Source organism: Trachypithecus francoisi, unplaced genomic scaffold (genome assembly GCF_009764315.1).
Source record: "Trachypithecus francoisi isolate TF-2019V2 unplaced genomic scaffold, Tfra_2.0 Lachesis_group17, whole genome shotgun sequence".
Taxonomy (NCBI): Eukaryota; Metazoa; Chordata; class Mammalia; order Primates; family Cercopithecidae; genus Trachypithecus; species Trachypithecus francoisi.
In genome coordinates this window covers 98,013,500-98,030,839 of record NW_022681462.1, presented here as the reverse complement: position 1 = coordinate 98,030,839, position 17,340 = coordinate 98,013,500, and the positions used below count along the sequence as shown (strand labels likewise).

Sequence of the window (17,340 nt, the reverse complement as noted above, 5' to 3'; positions counted from 1 at the left end):
ACAGTCATTATTTAGTATAAGAATTCCCTATGCAATATTTGGAATACACCTATACTAATAAGTCTTTATCTTTATTTGGATGTCTGGCCACCCTACATTGTACTTAGCGACTCCCTTCTAACAAATCAGAGTAAGGGATGACATGCAACTTCTAATACTAGGTCATAAAAAGCACTGCAGTTACCATCTTAGTCTCTCGCTCTCTTGGATGGCTTGCTCTGGGGTAATAAGTCAGCCATGCTGTGAGGACATTCAAGCAGCCCTGCGGAGAGGCCATGTGGCAAGGAACGATGGCTGCCTGCCAAAAGCCATGTGTGGGAACTTGGAAGAGGGCTCTTCTAGCCCCAGGCAAGCCTTTAGATGACCGTAGCCTTGGCCAACATTGACTGTGCCCTCAGGAGGAACCTGGACACAATCACCCTGCTAAGCTGGATTCCTGATTGACTGAAACTGTGAGGTAACTTTCTTTTAAACCTCTAAGTAGTGGGTGGTTTGTTATGCAGCGACAGAGGACCACCACACAGACTTCCTGACATCACTCCAGAAGCTGCCCTCTCTCTGGCATCGTCGCTTTCAGTCTTTCCTGATCATTTCCAGGGGCACATAGACAGGTTATAATTCCTACCCTCTTAAAGAAAGCCGTCTCCTGATCTCAAATGTCCTATGTTCTGTTCCCCTGTATCAACTGTTGTCCACAATCACTATCTCTGATTCCTTTTCCCCATTCTCTCCTGAACTACTCCAATTTGGCTATTCAGCATTCCCAGCCCCTCTCAAACAGCTGTAGTCAAAAATTTAATACCCCTCTTGTATTAAAGCCAGAGTTCAATCTTCAGGCCTCATCAAACTTGACCCAATTATTCATTTAATAAATATTTATAAGTAGCTACTAGGTGCCAGGCATTGTTCTAGATGCTGGATACACAGCAGTGAGCAAAACACATCCAAACCCACATCCCGAACCTTACTAGCCTGCTGTGGAAGGGAGAGGGCCTGGGGGGACCAACAGTAAACAAGTAAACCGCTATGAATATTATGAATATTTATGAATGAAACAATACGATCTCTGGGATCAAATATTTCAAAATAATGGGACAATGAGTAGGAGTGAGGACGAAACAGGATTAGCTATTGTTGACTACCGAAGCTGGCGCTGGGTACAAGGAAGCACATTAAATTCTTCTCTACTTTGGTATATGTTTGACATTGTCCATAGTAGAGTTTTTAAAAAGCAGGTTGCATATCATCTCATCTGCAGTCCAGAGGATGGGGTGTGACAATCTAAATAGGGTGGTCATGACCTGACGGGGTGGGTGAGAGAGTGACAGGAGATGGGTGGGGAAGAGCATTCCATGCAGAGGGAATCACAACTGCAGAGGCCTTGGCTTAAGAGAATGCCTGGGAGTGTTCTAGAAATGACAGGGAGGCCAGCATGCAGAGGACGAGTGGGCGGAGGGGAGAGCGCTGGACAGGCCAGCTGGGCCACGTGGTGCCTTGCAGATTGCTATGGGGATGTGGACTGTTACTCTGAGTGAGAACATGAACCACGGGTGTTTCAAAAAGAGGAGAAAAATGATCTGCATTCAGTCTAAAATAAGTCTGCAATCCCAGCTACTCGAGAGACTGAGGTGGGAGGAGCATTTGGGGCCAGGAGTTCAAGACCAGCCTGAGCAACACAGCAAGCCCCTCTTTCAATAAATAAATAAATAAATAAATAGTAAAATGGCTCATGTCTGTAATCCCAGCACTTTGAGAGGCTGATGGGGGAGGATCACTTGAGTCCCAGAGGTTGAGGCGGCAATGAGCCGTGATCATGCCACTGCATACCAGCCTGGGCAACAGAGCGAGACCCTGTCCCCAAATAAATAATACATACATAATAAAATAAGCTAATTCTGGTCAAAACAGAATTCCTCATTACCTCCTCACCCCCAAACTTATTTCTGCTGTGGTTTTTGTGGTACCAGGCAAGGACAGCTCCATCTTTGCCATTGCTAAGGCCAAATATGTCAGAGCCATGCCTGGCTCCTCTCCTCCACATCCTGTCAATCCTACCTGCAAAAGCTATTGGGGCCCTACCCTCGTTACCCCCACGCCAGCCCCATCACCCCCAGGACGCTACGGCGCTTCCCGAGTGGTCTCCTGCTTCTGCCGCAGCCCCACGCAGTCCACCCTCTCCTGTAGCTGAAGAACAACTGAGGGGGTTATTCACAAGAGATGGGAAATCCATAGAAATGTCCTAGGAACTTTAATACTTTCACTCGTTGTATCATAAATGGTACTTAAAAGAATGTTATGAAGATTGTTTTTGCTACTTTATAACAAAAATGTTATACAGTATTTGTTTCTGCTCTTCTGACAAATGACAAATAAAAAAGATGCTAAAACTCTATTCAAACTGCTTGGAGTTACAACTATCAAGCCCCATATAGTGAAGAAAAAGAAAGAAAATGATAACTGAAATGACATTTCCATTGTTTTTTACTACATACAAATGTTTTGCAAAGTTACTACATTCATTTAAAAAATAACTTGGGTTATAGTTACTATAGAAATGATTTTTATGGGTACACATGGTCATAGAGATGGAAATAACTGGCCGGGCGTGGTGACTCATACCTGTAGTCCCAGCACGTTTGGAGGCCGAGGCAGCCGGATTGCCTGGGGTCAACAGTTCGAGACCAGTCTGGTTAACATAGTGAAACCTCGTCTCTACTAAAAATACAAAAATTAGCCGGGTATGGTGGTGGGCGCCTGTAGTCCCTGCTACTCAGGAGGCTGAGGCAGGAGATTCGCTTGAACCCGGGAGGCTGAGGTTGCAGTGAGCTGAGACTGCGCCACTGCACTCCAGCCTGGGCGACAGAACGAGACTCTGTCTCAAAAAAAGAAAAAAAAAAAGGAAATAACAGACACAGGGAACTCCAAAGGCTGAGAGGGCGGTGAGGGTTGAGGAACTGCCTACTGGATGCAGTGTCCACTATTTGGGTAACGGGTGCATTGGAAGCCCACTCCCCACAGTGTGCAATGTGCCCATCTCACAAACAAGCACATGTGTCCCCTTGAATGTAAACCTTTTTGAAAAAAGACTTTAAAAGGTTATTTCTTTAGATTTTTAGGTTGAACCATACGTAGACAGAGAGTTAAATAAATTATGCATCAGCCATGTAATGAAATACTCTACACAAAAGAATGAGGTAGATCATCCTACATATTAATATGTATAGAACTGGGAAAATACCTCTCACAGATTGTTAGTTATAAAAAAATCAAGTTCAGGAACAGTATATGTAGTGTGATCCCATTTGCATTATTGAAACAGATGTGTCTATCATTGTCTATAGAACAGAAAAATATCTGAAAAACATAACCTTACAGTGTTATGAGTTATCTATGGAAACAGTTTTGTGAGGAGCCATGAAACATGTCCCTTTGATAAAGCAATTCTTTTTCTTTTTTTGTTTTTGAGACAGAGTCTTGCTCTGTCGCCCAGGCTGGAGTGCAGTGGCGCGATCTCGGCTCACTGCAACCTCCGCCTCCCAGGTTCATGCCATTCTCCTGCCTCAGCCTCCTGAGTAGCTGGGACTACTGCTGCCCGTCACCACGCCCGGCTAATTTTTAGTAGAGATGGGGGGTTCATCATGTAATCCCAGCCTTTGGGAGGCCGAGGGGGGCGGATCACGAGGTCAGGAGATCGAGACCATCCTGGCTAACACGAGCAATTCTTTTTCAATGAAACTTTCTGTTCAAGGATAACAAGCACAGAGAAAGAGAGATGAGTCGTGAGCAGCCCAGGAGTGGTCAGAGTGCACCCGTGGGAAAAGCCACCACCGGGTGAGGGAACAGGATCAACCAGGATCCTCCACTGCGTCCCAGCCACGTTCCCCTCTCTCTAAAGCCACCACTACCCTAACTGCAGAGCACAACTTGGAAAAAACAAACAAACTTGGGCCTTAGGTCTGGGGTGTCGGAGGCTGAGGGGATCTGGAGCAGGGGAAGGGGAGAAATGGCAGCCCAGGATCCCCCCTCAGCTCAGTCCTGATGTAAAAGCCATGCCCTGAGCCCCGTCTGCGAGGAAATGCTTCTCGCGCTGGCTCACGAACACCCCCAGCTGCACGTGCCTGGGACAGAGACCCACAGGAAACAGCCATTTCCTAGCGCCAGTGAGCAGTATATCACACACACGGAAAAATTATGGAGCAGAGTATGAAAGCTGCATAAAACTCGAAAACAGGAAACTTCGAAGACATGAAGGATTAGAGCAGGCACTTTGGGAACCAGCCCTGAAGAGGCAGGCCTGTGTTAAGGGCTGAATCGGTAGGAAAACTGGGGCAACGAGAGGGACGGGTGGGGCCTAGGAGGAGTGCCTGTGCAGCTGTCGTCAGTGGACGCTCCTTCTGTGTCCCTCAGACTCAGCACAGTCCCTCCGCCTGCCCTTCAGTAACTCTCCAGAGCAAAAGTGGAGGGCAGCTCCCCTGCTCTTGAAAACCCTCAATGGTCACAAAGCTTTGTCAGTTCCTCATGAGCCTTGCACAGTGCCAGCTGCTGCACCTCATTTAAGTGCCTCATTTTACCCTAATAAAAACTAAGTATTAGACTGATCTACAGGAGGAAACAAGATTCACAGAGATTAAGGGAACAGTCAAAAGACACAGAACTAGTAGGCAACAGACCTGGAATTCGACCCTGTGTCAGGGTGGTTCCAAATCCAAGCTCTTTCTACTACACTGCCAGCCTCCCAGGTCCCGGAAGTGATCCTGGCCCTCCTACTCTACCCTGATGGCCTGATCTCCTGGTGTGCTGAGAGCACTGGGTGAACAGAGCACTGCTGCCTGTGGAATCTGGCCCTGCGGAATACTGGCTCCCCACAGAACTAGGAGGCCCTCCAAGAAGGAAGGAAAAGAGGGGCCTCGGAAAGCCAGGAGTAGATGTGACAGAGCCTGACCTCAGGAAACAGGCCAAGGGCATAAACATCCAGCCCCTGGGGACATTCCAGCCAGCAAAGTGTCCCTCTCTAAATGTGTAAAACCCCCCATCCCTAAGGGAGGCAGCGTGGAAACAGAAGAGAAGGCAACAGGAAGCTGCAGCTCCTTCCCTTTGAGAAGAGGTGGACACTGAGGAAGAGTTTAGGGGGAAAGAAGCTGAGAAAGGACAGCAACGGTCCAGCGGTTGGACCAGCTGGAGGACTCCCTGGCACCACAGCACAAATGGGGCTGGCTGCCCCAGGAACAAGAACACACACACACACCCCACCCTCCACACACCTTTTTTCTGGAAACAGACCTCATTTCTCCAACCACAGAAGTGGACACATGGCCGGACTGTCCCCTGCCTTGGGAACAAGCCAATCTGCACAGAAGCAGAAGCGGCGCAGAGCAGAGGCGGGGAAGGGAAACATATTGGGAAAGAGAACAGGGGAGGCCTGAAGAGAGAAGGAGCAATGGTGAGACAGCAGGAGGAAGGCGGGAGTAGGGGAAGCAGAGAGAAAGAGGGAAACAGAGACAGAGTATGCATGACTAGAGAGCTAGCTGAGTGAACGTGGAGCCCTGGATCTAGGTGTTCCTGAGGCCAGTTCCATGTCCCAAGCATGGTTATGTCAATTAATGCATTCTGTCTCTCGGCTTACGACATTAGAAGTTAGGCTGTATCATTTACAGTCCAAAGAGTTACTATTTCAGTTGTACATAAAGACCCTTAAAAATTTATAAAGGCACCTCCAAAATCACATCAATGCTGGAAAAACTAAGGAAACCAAAGTTGGTCTCTTTTTTCTTTTTTTGAGACCCGGGTCTTGCTCTGTCACCCCGGCTAGCCTCGACTTCTCAGGTTCCAGCAACCCACCTCAGCCTCCTCAGTAGCTGGGACTACAAGTGCACACCACCGTTCGTCTAATTAAAAAAATTTTCTTGGAGTCTTTCTCAAAGAAGCTATTCAAATGAAAGTATATTTATTTTTATCCGTTTCCTCCAGTAAGTTTATGTTTGACTGTACATAAGAAACAGGAAAAAAAACAACCACCTGTAATTAAACTGGTGCCAAGATTAACCAGCAGCCTCCACTGCTAGTTTCCCATTATTACAGGTTGGGTATCCCTTATCTGAAATGCTTGGGAGCAGAAGTCTTTTAGACTTTGGATTTTTTTTGTGTTTTGGAATATTTGTATTATATTCACTAGTCAAGTATCCCAAATCTGAAAATCCAAAACCCGAAAAGCTCTAATGAGCATTTTCCTCCAGTGTCATGTCAGTGCTCAATATGGTTTTGCCCTGTGTCCCCACACAAATCTCATGTCAAATTGCAATCTTCGGTGCTGGAGGAGGGGCCTGGAGGGAGGTGACTGAATCATGGGGCCAGACCTTCCCCTTGTTATTCTGTGCTAGTGAGTTCTTGGAGATCTGGTGTTTGAAAGTGTGTACCATCTCCTCCTTTGCCCTCTTCCCCCAGCTCTAGCCATGCAGGACATGCCCGCTTGTGTTTCACCTTCCGCCAAGATAGTAAGCTTCCCGGGGCCTCCACAGCCATGCTTCCTGTACCACCTGCAGAACTGTGAGTCAATTAAACCTTTTTTCTGTACTTATAAATTACCCAGTTTCAGGTAGTTCTTTCCAGCAGGGCAAGAACAGATAAATACAGTGCTCAGTTTTAGATTTTTGGATTTGGGACACTCTCAACCTGCACCATTAGATTATACTCTCTTGGTATAAATTATTTAAAAACAAATCCCAAACTAGTACATAAACAAGCCAAACAAACCCATCAACATACACTTATAAAGACAAACACAGGCAATACACAGACACCAGGTAAAATAGGGATGGTATTTCCGGATGGTTTAATCATGAATGGCAGTAGGCAGTGTAGGAACAAAGTTCCTAGAGCACGATAAATCTTGGCTTCTAGCACAGGATAAACCTTTCATTTCATGGTGTACATTTCACAATATTAAAAAAACCCCAACCTGGTTGACATGATTAAAACCATGGGGAAAGGACAATGTTTCCAGGAGCAATGACTTGCAAGCACACCCTTGGGGCTATGTGGTGGCCATCGGCAGCTTCAAAGTCCAATCCACAAAGCATAGGTTTTCAAACCTTTACCTCTGTGTACAAGAAGGTACATGGAACTTTAAAAACGTGTGTTCCCTTATCTGTGTTGAACACTCTTAATGACGATCAGTTTGGGGGAGACGTACCCCTCCCTAATCACAGGTAGGATCACTTCCCAAATCAATGAAACGACCGTCCTCTTTTGTGTCTTGACTTCAGGTGTCCGGCTGAACGACGGAGTCTTTTCCTTTCTTGTCGATGCAGTTTCTCAGCCTCCTGTTGCTTCTTCTGCTGTTCAGACTAAAAGAAAAAATTAAATGAGTGGAGGGAAACAGAGAAAATGCTATACCTCTTTTCTGGTGACCGTCAGGATGCCAACAGTACTGCCACCAATCTCAGACCTGCTGCCAGGAGAAACGCTGCCCACAGGCTCCAGGGGACATGGTGGGGCTGCCTGGACTCTGCTCTGACAAATGCTACCCTGGCAGAAACAGCAGGACCAAGGCCAACTTTCACCATCAATGCAAAAGCAGAAATTCTGAACCCCAGGCAAGAGAAGGGCCTGATAGACCAGTCTACTACAAAGTAGGAGACTGGTTTTTCAACCAACACACTCACGACCACTGTGTTGTTTTAAAAGAGCCTACAAAAGAGCCACCTTGAAGATGATATCACTTACAGAGTGTCCACTTTCCTTTTAGAGATCTTTGTTTACAAACTAGAGCCATTCATTTATTCCCACTGTTTTTAAAAACAAAATAAAAAAATACTTAAATGTACTAAAAGTACATTATTAAAACACTCATTCATAGAACTTGCTCCCAATAATTTTTAGCTGTTTCCCAAAACTCCACCTCTCCTTCCTTAAAAGCAGCAAACTGCTCTCATTAATCACTGATGAAAGCTAGGCAGACGATGCCCAAGTTCACAGCTACAGTAAGCATGTGGACTCCCGGGCTGATTGCTGGAAAGGTGCTCACTTTTGTTCTCAATGCTCATTGGCTCACATGGGAGCTGGAACTCCTCCCTACCCATCCCTAGCTCCAAATGGTTTAACTACTTTCAGCAGAAATCCTTAGAAGATTATCAACGCAGAAGCCACAACAAAGTAAGAGTTATACAGTTTTAAAAACACATTTGATGGTTTTGAAAATACAAACTCCTGAACGTAAGGCTCAAAAAAAAAAAAAAAAAAATTCTTAGTGGTGGAACTGCACAGATGGTAAACTGAGAAACCACTGTCAGGGGCCTCAGTTGACAAAGTGGAAAAGCATCGCCTTATGGACACCCAGGGAACCTGCTTCACTGGGATCTGCATTTTCTTTTTCTTTTTCTTTTTTTGAGATGGAGTCTCGCTCTGTTGCCAGGCTGGAATGCAATGGCACACTCTCAGCTCACTGCAACCTCCGCCTCCCGATTCAAGTGATTCCCCCGCCTCAGCCTCCAGAGTAGCTGGGACTACAGGTGACCACGCCTGGCTAGTTTCTTTCTTTCTTTCTTTCTTTTTTGAGACGGAGTCTCCCTCTGTCACCCAGGCTGGAGTGCAGTGGCGCGATCTCTGCTCACTGCAAGCCCTGCCTCCCGGGTTTACGCCATTCTCTGCCTCAGCCTCCCGAGTAGCTGGGACTATAGGCGCCCACCACCATGCCTGGCTATATTTTTTGTATTTTTAGTAGAGATGGGGTTTCACCGTGTTGTCCAGGATGGTCTCAATCTCTTGACCTCGTGATCCACCCACCTCGGCCTCCCAAAGTGCTGGGATTTCAGGCGTGCACCACCACGCCCGGCCAGGATCTGTATTTTCTACATACCTAACACAAAACATGCATCCGTATGTTATCCTCGAGGAGAAAGTCTCCACATTCACCTCTTGTGGATATTACCCAATCTTCTAAAATTAAACAGTTGAAAGTGAGAGAATAGTGGGGAAGGAAAGCAATTTGTAATGTCAAAAAAAAAAAAAAAAAAAAAGATGCATTTCTCCTATTCTAAGAAGCTCTTAAACTGGGTTTCTGAATAATTCTTTAAGTCCCTTCTCTGATTATTACCATTCTTCGACTGTCTTTTCAAAGTAAATCCTGTCCTGTGTATTCTGAAGTGCGTCCCAAACTCCTCCACTGTGCTCTGTCTTGGAGGGCACCACCCGAGCCCAGGCTGCTGCCCGTCCTAACCACGGCCACCACGGAGCTGCCTTCCTTGTGCTCTGCTTCCTCTCAAATGCCCCTTAAGGCAACTCTCCATGCAACAGCTGGAGGATTTAAAAAAAAAAAAAAAGAAATACTATGTCAGTTCAGTCCTGTGCTTACTGAAACTGTGCAAAGTTTGGTCCTTTACCAAACAATCTCACAGCCCTCTGCTCACCTCTGAAGCACTTGCCACAGTTCTAATGACATAATTAGAGGTATATATAATTTTTACCCACTGTCTCTCTCTCCCAATAGACTGAGAACTGTGGTGGCAAGAGCCATGTCTGTCCCTAGCATGAAGCACAGGGCAGGCATCAATACACACGCATTAATGGAAAACTCCGAACTCCTAATACTCCCTAGCTGAGCAAGTGATGACATCACCAGGAGCCCTGTATAGTGAACCAATACCAGTTATTCAATATTTTGCTTCTTCATGTTAATCAGAATTTATTTAAAAAAGGTTTCTTCAGGCCGGATGTGGTGGCTCATGCCTGTAATCCCAGCACTTTGGGAGGCTGAGGCAGGCTGATCACAAGGTCAGGAGATCGAGACCACGCTGGCTAACACAGTGAAACCCCGTCTTTACTAAAAATACAAAAAATTAGCTGGGTGTGGTGGTGGGGGCCTGTAGTGCCAGCTACTTGGGAGGCTGAGGGAGGAGAATGGTGTGAACCCGGGAGGTGGAGCTTGTAGCAAGCTGAGATTGCACCACTGCACTCCAGCCTGGGAGACAGAGCGAGACTCTGTCTCGAAAAAAATAAAGAAAAAAAAAAGGAAAAGAAAAAGTTTCTTCATATAATTTTGGAAAAAGATGTGCTAAATACAGATAAACAAGGTGTGTTGGAGCTTCTAAGTTAAGGCACCTTCATGAGTCTTCAACATGGACATCAGTCCAAGGTTTTTCCCTTATCTGTCTGATAGCAAAAGTAATCTTCCAGGGTCACTATTTACATCTCCTGGAACACACGGTGGGAAGCTCTGCCAGACTTTCTCCACCAAGGTAGGAGCTTGGAGAGGAGCTTGTAAGCAGTGGCTATTGTTCTGCAGACACATTTCCATGCAGAAAAAGGACTAGGACTAGCCTCTCTCTCACGGCTTCATCGGAAGGCCTTGCCGCCATGTGGCGGACCCAGGAGGATCTATGGGTCCGTTAGCGCTTCTCCCGGGTGCCCCTGCCTCCTCTTCCCCAGTACTTCACCACAGCCTCCAGCACTGCTGTCACAGAGGGAGGAGGAGGACAGGTGCAGACAGGCGCACTTGTATCAGCAACAGCCTCAGGCTTGATGAGGAACTGTACGAAATGGAATTTTAAAATTAGATTTGCGACTGAATCCCAGTTTTACCACTATACAATCTTAAACGACATTAAAGCATAGATTTTTTCTCTTAAATTTTACTGAAATTTTAGGAGATACATATGCAAATATGGGAAAAACTCAAGATTCTACCTGAGCATATCAAACATGCAGTATAAAAAGAGACTTCTATGAACAACTGCCTGAATAAGTAAAATTTACTGAAAACCTGAACTCAAGTAAAACTGAGATTTAATAATTAAAATGTTTATCAAGTAAGGAAACAAACACATCAAACAGTAATTGACACATTCCTCAAAAACAGTTTCAAAGCCTCTGCCTGATTCAGTTATGAGGCCATAACTTAATTTAAGCAATTCTTAATACTTTTTTTATAAACAAAAATATAATTTTGGAGCCATCTTATTTTCATTTTACTACAAATTTTAAACTGATCTTCAACTCAGTTCCTTCCAATTTAGAAAACAGTGGGAAAAGGCTTGTATTTTCAGGTTTCTGCAAAGTAGGTGCTCACTCAACCCAGCAAAGGGGCCTCTGCAGGAGCTGAGGTGGCCGCGTTGCAGACCTGGGATCCTTCCAGGCTGTGCTGCTCCTGCCCCATTTGACATCATTTGAGTTTCAGAGGGAATCAAGGATTATATTGCTTTAAGGTATAAAGAAAATTGATAAGAAATTAGGAAGAGGCACAATGAGGTCCCTCCGAATGTGTATTTGGCTGATATAAGTGATAAATGTAAGAGGGCAAATTTGCTCTCAGCAGACAGAATTAACTGAAAAGCTTTTTGCACTTAGAATAATGAAGTTTTTTTAATTACTTGGCAAGCCTCCTGATGCAGGTTGGGAAAATTTTAGAGAAATCAGAGAGGAATAGGTACAGGATGTGACGAGGTGGTTCTCCAGAGATGATACACAAATGACCAATAAGCACATGATAAAATGCTCAACTCATTAGTCATTAGGGACCGCAAATCAAACAACACACCACTCACATCCACTAGCATGGCTATAATAAAGATGACAGACAGCAACAGGTTTGGTGTGGATGTGGAAAACCTGCAACCCTCATATGCTGCTTGGTGGGAATGTAAAATGGTGCAGCCACTTTGGAAAACGGTCTGACAGGTTTCTTAAAAAGTTAAATAGCTATGCTGTATGATGCAGCAATTCTGCTCCTAGGTACAGACCCAAGATAAATGAAAACACATGTTCATGAAAAAATTTACACATTCATTTTCATAGCAGATTATTAATCACTTCCCCCAAAAGAACACAACCCAAGTGTCCCTTAAAAAAGAATGAATAGCAAAATGTGTTATATACATACAATGGTATATTATTCAGCCATAAAAAGGAATGCAATTCCGATGCAAAGCTACACCACTGAATGAATAAACCTTGAAAACATTATGCTCAGTGAAAGAAGCCAGTTACGAAAGACTTCTCACATTGAATGATTCCATTTGTATGAAATGTCCAGAACAGGCAAAGCTATAGAGACAGGAAGTAGATTAGTGGTTGCCAGGGGCTGGGGGATGAAAATATGGGGGTAAATGCTAAAGGGTATAGGGCTTCTTTCTGGGGTGATGAAAATGTTTTGGAATTACATAGTGTGATGGTTGCCCAACTCAGTGAATACCCTAAGAATCACTGAATTATACACTTTAGAAGGAGCATATGGTCTGTGAATTATATCTCAATTTTAAAAAAGAATAATCTCCCTACTACTGCTTAGGAAAAAAAAAAGGGGGGGATGAAATCTTTGTCATTCTATTTGGTGACTATATTGAAGAGGACTGACTACGAATGAGAAAAAATTTTTTTGAGAAATACAACTGGATCCAGTTAACAGTAAATATTTAAGCAGCTTACTCTCCCTACAATGTGTGACAGGCATTATTACCAGTGGCTAAAAAGATGGATCTTATAAATCAATTTAGGATAGGATGACCACCAGCAGAGGAATTTGTCTTCTAAAATGATAGTATCTGGGCAAGCTGGGTGTGACTGTCACGAGGTATCAGAACTCACCAATTCCCAGTCTTCTTCAAAGTCTACATACATGCGAGGTAGCCCTACATCCTTAGAGGGTCAGGATGGGACTTTTGCTTTACAAGCCACACCTCAGGCCACAGAGCGATCCAGAAACCAAGACAGCTGGTTCATCTCCAACAGAGCTAACTCTAGGGCCACTAAAGCCCTGTCTCCCTTGGGACACCAGTGACACTCCTGGCTCTGCTGTAGTCACACACTGTGCTCTTGGCCCACCAGGGGCTCTGGTTGCAAGGAAAACGCTAGAACAGGGAACACAGCTTCCTCAATAGGGGAGAGGTGTGAGAAGGCTGGTCTTAGGACACACACACAAAATACTATTGAAAGCCTACTATTCTTTTGTGAATTAAAAAATAACAATAAAAGATAACTCACCCTCTTTAATGTGAATGTCAATTGTTTGCTGCCAACAGTGGTATCGGATACACTCAACGTCCCATTTTTTGCTTCAATTTTCAAACGATCTTCAAGGGTTTTGCTACGGGAAATTTAAAAGAATGCCACATTAATCAAAATTATGTTTTAATTTACTATTTTAAACAAGTTTTGATTAGAATTGATTGCGAAGAAAAATGTTTACACGCGTAAATGAAAGTATCATTCACTTAACACAATAAATTGAAAGAATTAGGTGCACTCAAATAGTCATTATTCATATTCCAGAGATAGACTATAAAACAATGGCTGGCAAAAACACCCACTAATTTAATATCTTAAGTGGCAGTATCAAACACTTCAATGCCTGCTACTTTTCTTACTAAAATCAATCATATTTCTGAAGACCAAATGCAAAGAGCAATCTACTTCTGAAGCCTGTAATTGATCATAATGGTCAATGGCATTTATGATATAATGATATATTTAAACAATACACAAATTAGGTATGTGAGTATTTTAGCCACTCGTCCACCTTTTACAAAGGAATGAGCACAAATTAAGTCCTCCAGGTCAAGTCACAGAGAAGAGCTATGATAATTCTTGTTTTTCCTTCACTCAGTCTTAACTCAGTAGACTGCAAGCCATCATCCCACAGCATGAACAGTTTGAAACATGAATCTGTCTGATGACACTGAGAGAAAACAAAAGCAATTACCCTTTGGGTAATTCTACCTGATTCAGCTCTAGTCACTGCTATCTCTCCAGGTATCTTTCCTTCTAGTTTCTTACTTGACTTACTCTTTCTGACATACTTTATCCCAAATTTAAATCTCATTTCTTGATCACATTTTCCAAATGTTTCCAGGCTCTCTTTATATAATCTGTGTCTCTGTTACAGTCTGCTGTGCCCTGCATTTCACTGTTATCTGTATAATGAACACAACCCCACTCTGCTTTCTAATAAAAAGTATGAATTTTGTACCCGTTATATGAAACTTCACTGCATGTTATAATAATTTTTTATTATAAACTAGAACACTGGCCCTTTTTGTTAAGTTGGTTTAGAGGGAAATAAACTGAATTAAGCCTAATGATATATATTTTCAGTATGTTTAAACAGTTACTCTAACTTATCTAGAAATGGCTAAAGCAATAGATTCTTATTCCCCTGATAAGACTGAGAGAGATGAGATGGAAGACAAAACAAAGAATATGGTTCTCTTCTATTCTGTTCCCTCCTCAAAAATAGTATACTGCATCTCCTGCCCTCCCTGCCCCAAATCACATTCAACGCAGCCCTTTAAAGTGAGGGCTAAGAAACCTGACTGAAGGAACAAAAAAAGGCTGAACTGTGTGAAAGGGTCTTCTTTTCCCTGAAATATGATCTTTGTAACTAACTACTGAGGAGAACACAGCTCCTAAATGATCCCCAAGACAAAGTGATCCTTCTTTGAAATTCTGAAGCTCATGTTTGATGTTCACACTATGAGAAATTTATCTCTAGTTTCCAACTTGTAGTAATATACTAAACATACCTTCTTTATATAATTTGAGACATAAAGTGGTTAGCATAAAAGTGGCACTCTTTTCTAAGCAATAATGTTATTAAGAAGCACTTTTAAAGTACTTTTCATCTTCAAAGTTCTTTACAGACTAACTAATTATCCTTTCAACATCCCTGAGACAGAAGTATTTATCCTTTATAGATGGCAAAAAAGGGAGGTAAGATGTGAAATGACTCGCTGCAGGCCACGTAAGGATTCAGTTCTAAGCCAGATTCCAATTTCAGAATTGCTGGTTTCCAGGCGAGTGTCAAACCATACTTGATTTACACAGTTTTGTTCAGGAAACTTGTTCATTAAGTATTCTCAATGACAAGCTTCCACATGACAAACAGAATGAAATTAAGATTTAGGTTAGCTTTTTTTTTATTCTAACAATTCAAAAGTAAAGTGTAAATGGACTGTAGTGTGCATGTGAATTATGTGAGCCTCAGCAAATTCCTCAACCTGCTCATTTCATTCTTCTTTCTTTTCATAGCTATAAACTCTGAAGTTTCAAAGTTAAGAGGGCTGCTGTGCTAGGGAGTAGCCATTCTTTTATTCCTTTACTTTCTTCATAAACTTGCTTTCACTTTAAAAAAAAAAAAAAGTTAACAGGAATTCCGAATAACTATATAACCACTGAGAGAAGATGGTATACAGAAAACACTAATTTAGGAAGAAAAAGACTTTTCCAGTCAATTGTGGGCAATTATTACTCTGTTAAGAATGACCTTACTTCCTCCATGATAGGGCATACACATTCTGGGGTTTCTCTCAATGTACTTTCAATGTGCACTTGTAAAAACTTGTTCTGTCTAGGCTATTTGGAAAGACAAGCTGAGTTTTGGAACAAGCCATGGCAGAAGATCAGACACAGAGACCATGTGTGGAGATTTCTACATTAAAGAAGTTCTACTTCCCTCCCTTTGAAAGTCAGTTTACTGAAAGTGTTTGCTAACCAGCAGTTCCACAGCCTGCTTCTTGAGTGTGACTTTGGTCAGAGATGACCTAAGTAGACACTGCTGTAGGAACACCTGAAAACTCCTTATTGAACAGAAAAACAAAAGGCAGAACATCACACTGCATGCACTTCTCAGCATGTTTCTTCCAGGACACTGGCAGGTGGCAGAGGAGGACTGCAGAACTGGCCTTCCCCCTCCCCCTCCTCTGCCCTCCCCCACACCCCGCCCCTACTTCTTTTCCCTGCCTAGGCTTTACTTTAGGTCTGACGGCCATGGGGGACTTTTTCATTGGTTTATAGTAAAGGATTCTAGGGAAAATCTAATTGGAACAAGTAGATAAAAACAATCCCCAAACTTGTGATTGGTAAGAAAACAGATATAGGCTTTACAATGTTAAAAGTGGGTAGAATTACTCAGTATAGAATGCAGAAAGCTCCCAGGGGAAGAAACAAGATTATTAGTATATTTATCTTAAAATAAAAAGGAAAGTGGGCAGAAACTACAAGGAAGAAAATCAAATTAAATATTTAGATGCACCAGGAAGGCTGACTGATTTACTTTGGGGTTTTGAAATACGAACACACGTGCACACACACATATTTAATTAAAACTTAATGCTCCTCAGATGAGAGGTTTTGAATCTAGCTGCAGGGAAGGGGCAGTGTGGGGGGTGGGGGTCATATTCATAAAGGCCTGTGCTTCAGGACAGAATTGAGAAGAGTTAATTAACTCTAATTAAAGGAGCCCCCGCTCCACAGTCTATACCGGAGGGAATAAATTAGAAAACGGAGAAAGAGAATCTGCAGATAAAGGATTAAATATTTTTTAAATTTAAGTACTTTGCTTTAAATAACTACCCCAGACAGATATTTACATATGCCATAAAGTTTACTAAAAACTTTATTTGAATGCTTTCTGTTTCCACGTATTGCTTCAAAGGCCGTATTTCAAGAGACTGAAACTCAGGCAACCATCAAATCTGATGCCTCTTCTACAAGCATAACGAAGATTTAAAAGATTCCTAACGTCCAGCGATGCTGGGGTGTGGGGAAACAGGTGCTCTGGCCAGAGTGCAAAGTGCTCAAGCCTTTTTGGAGGGTGATCTGGCAGTCTCTATCACACACCCCTGCTGATTCAGCAAACTCCTATTAGGAATATACTCTAAAGAAATACTTGTCCGTGTGCGTACATATTTGTGACTGTGAAAAGGGTAAAAGAAAAAGCAGCAACCTAAACACCCACAGTTAGAGGAACAGTTACAAAAATGACAGCACATCCACCTTATGAAATATTTATGCAGCCAGAAGGTAAGCCTACTGTACTTATAAAGCAACATTTCCAAGACTTGCTGTTAAATGAAAAGAGCAAGTTAAACAGTATAATTAGGCTGGGCACAGTGGCTCATGCCTGCAATTCCAGCACTTTGGGAGGCTGAGGCAGGAGGATGTCTTGAGGCCAGAAGTTCAAGACCAGTTCGGGCAACAAAATGAGACCCCAACTGAACAAAAAAATTTAACAATTAGCCGCATGTGGTGGCCTGTAGTCGCAGCTACTCAGGAGGGTGAGGTGGGAGGATCATTTGAGCCCAGCAGATCGAGGCTGCAGTGAACCATGATTGCGCCTCTGCACTCTAGCCTGGGCAACAGCATGAGATCCATCTCAAAAAATAACATAAAGAGTATGAACCATTCACGTTAAAGAAAAAAAGCTACAAGTATAGACTTGTGAATGTGGACACATATAGGAGTGAATGTATTTCTTAAAGGCTTGAGAAGTATGGTGCGCACATAGCCATGACCTCAGGCAGGGAGGTGGGGGATAGGAGAGGCTTTAACCTTCAGTCCACACTCTTAAGTATT

At 43.2% G+C, this 17,340-nt stretch overlaps 1 protein-coding gene across 2 annotated transcripts in view; it reads right to left on the bottom strand.

Annotated features, from left to right (window-relative positions):
• Nucleotides 1–6,806: 6,806 nt before the first annotated feature.
• NOL10 (nucleolar protein 10) overlaps nt 6,807–17,340 on the bottom strand; it is a 114,754-nt gene continuing 104,220 nt past the window's right edge. For both annotated transcript variants that reach the window (XM_033176556.1, XM_033176557.1), the window contains exons 20-21: nt 12,973–13,075; nt 6,807–7,343 (exon numbers count right to left, since the gene is read on the bottom strand). In XM_033176556.1, coding sequence (XP_033032447.1) covers nt 7,224–7,343; nt 12,973–13,075 — 223 coding nt within the window. In that variant the 3' untranslated portion in view covers nt 6,807–7,223. The remainder of the gene's footprint in view (nt 7,344–12,972; nt 13,076–17,340) is intronic.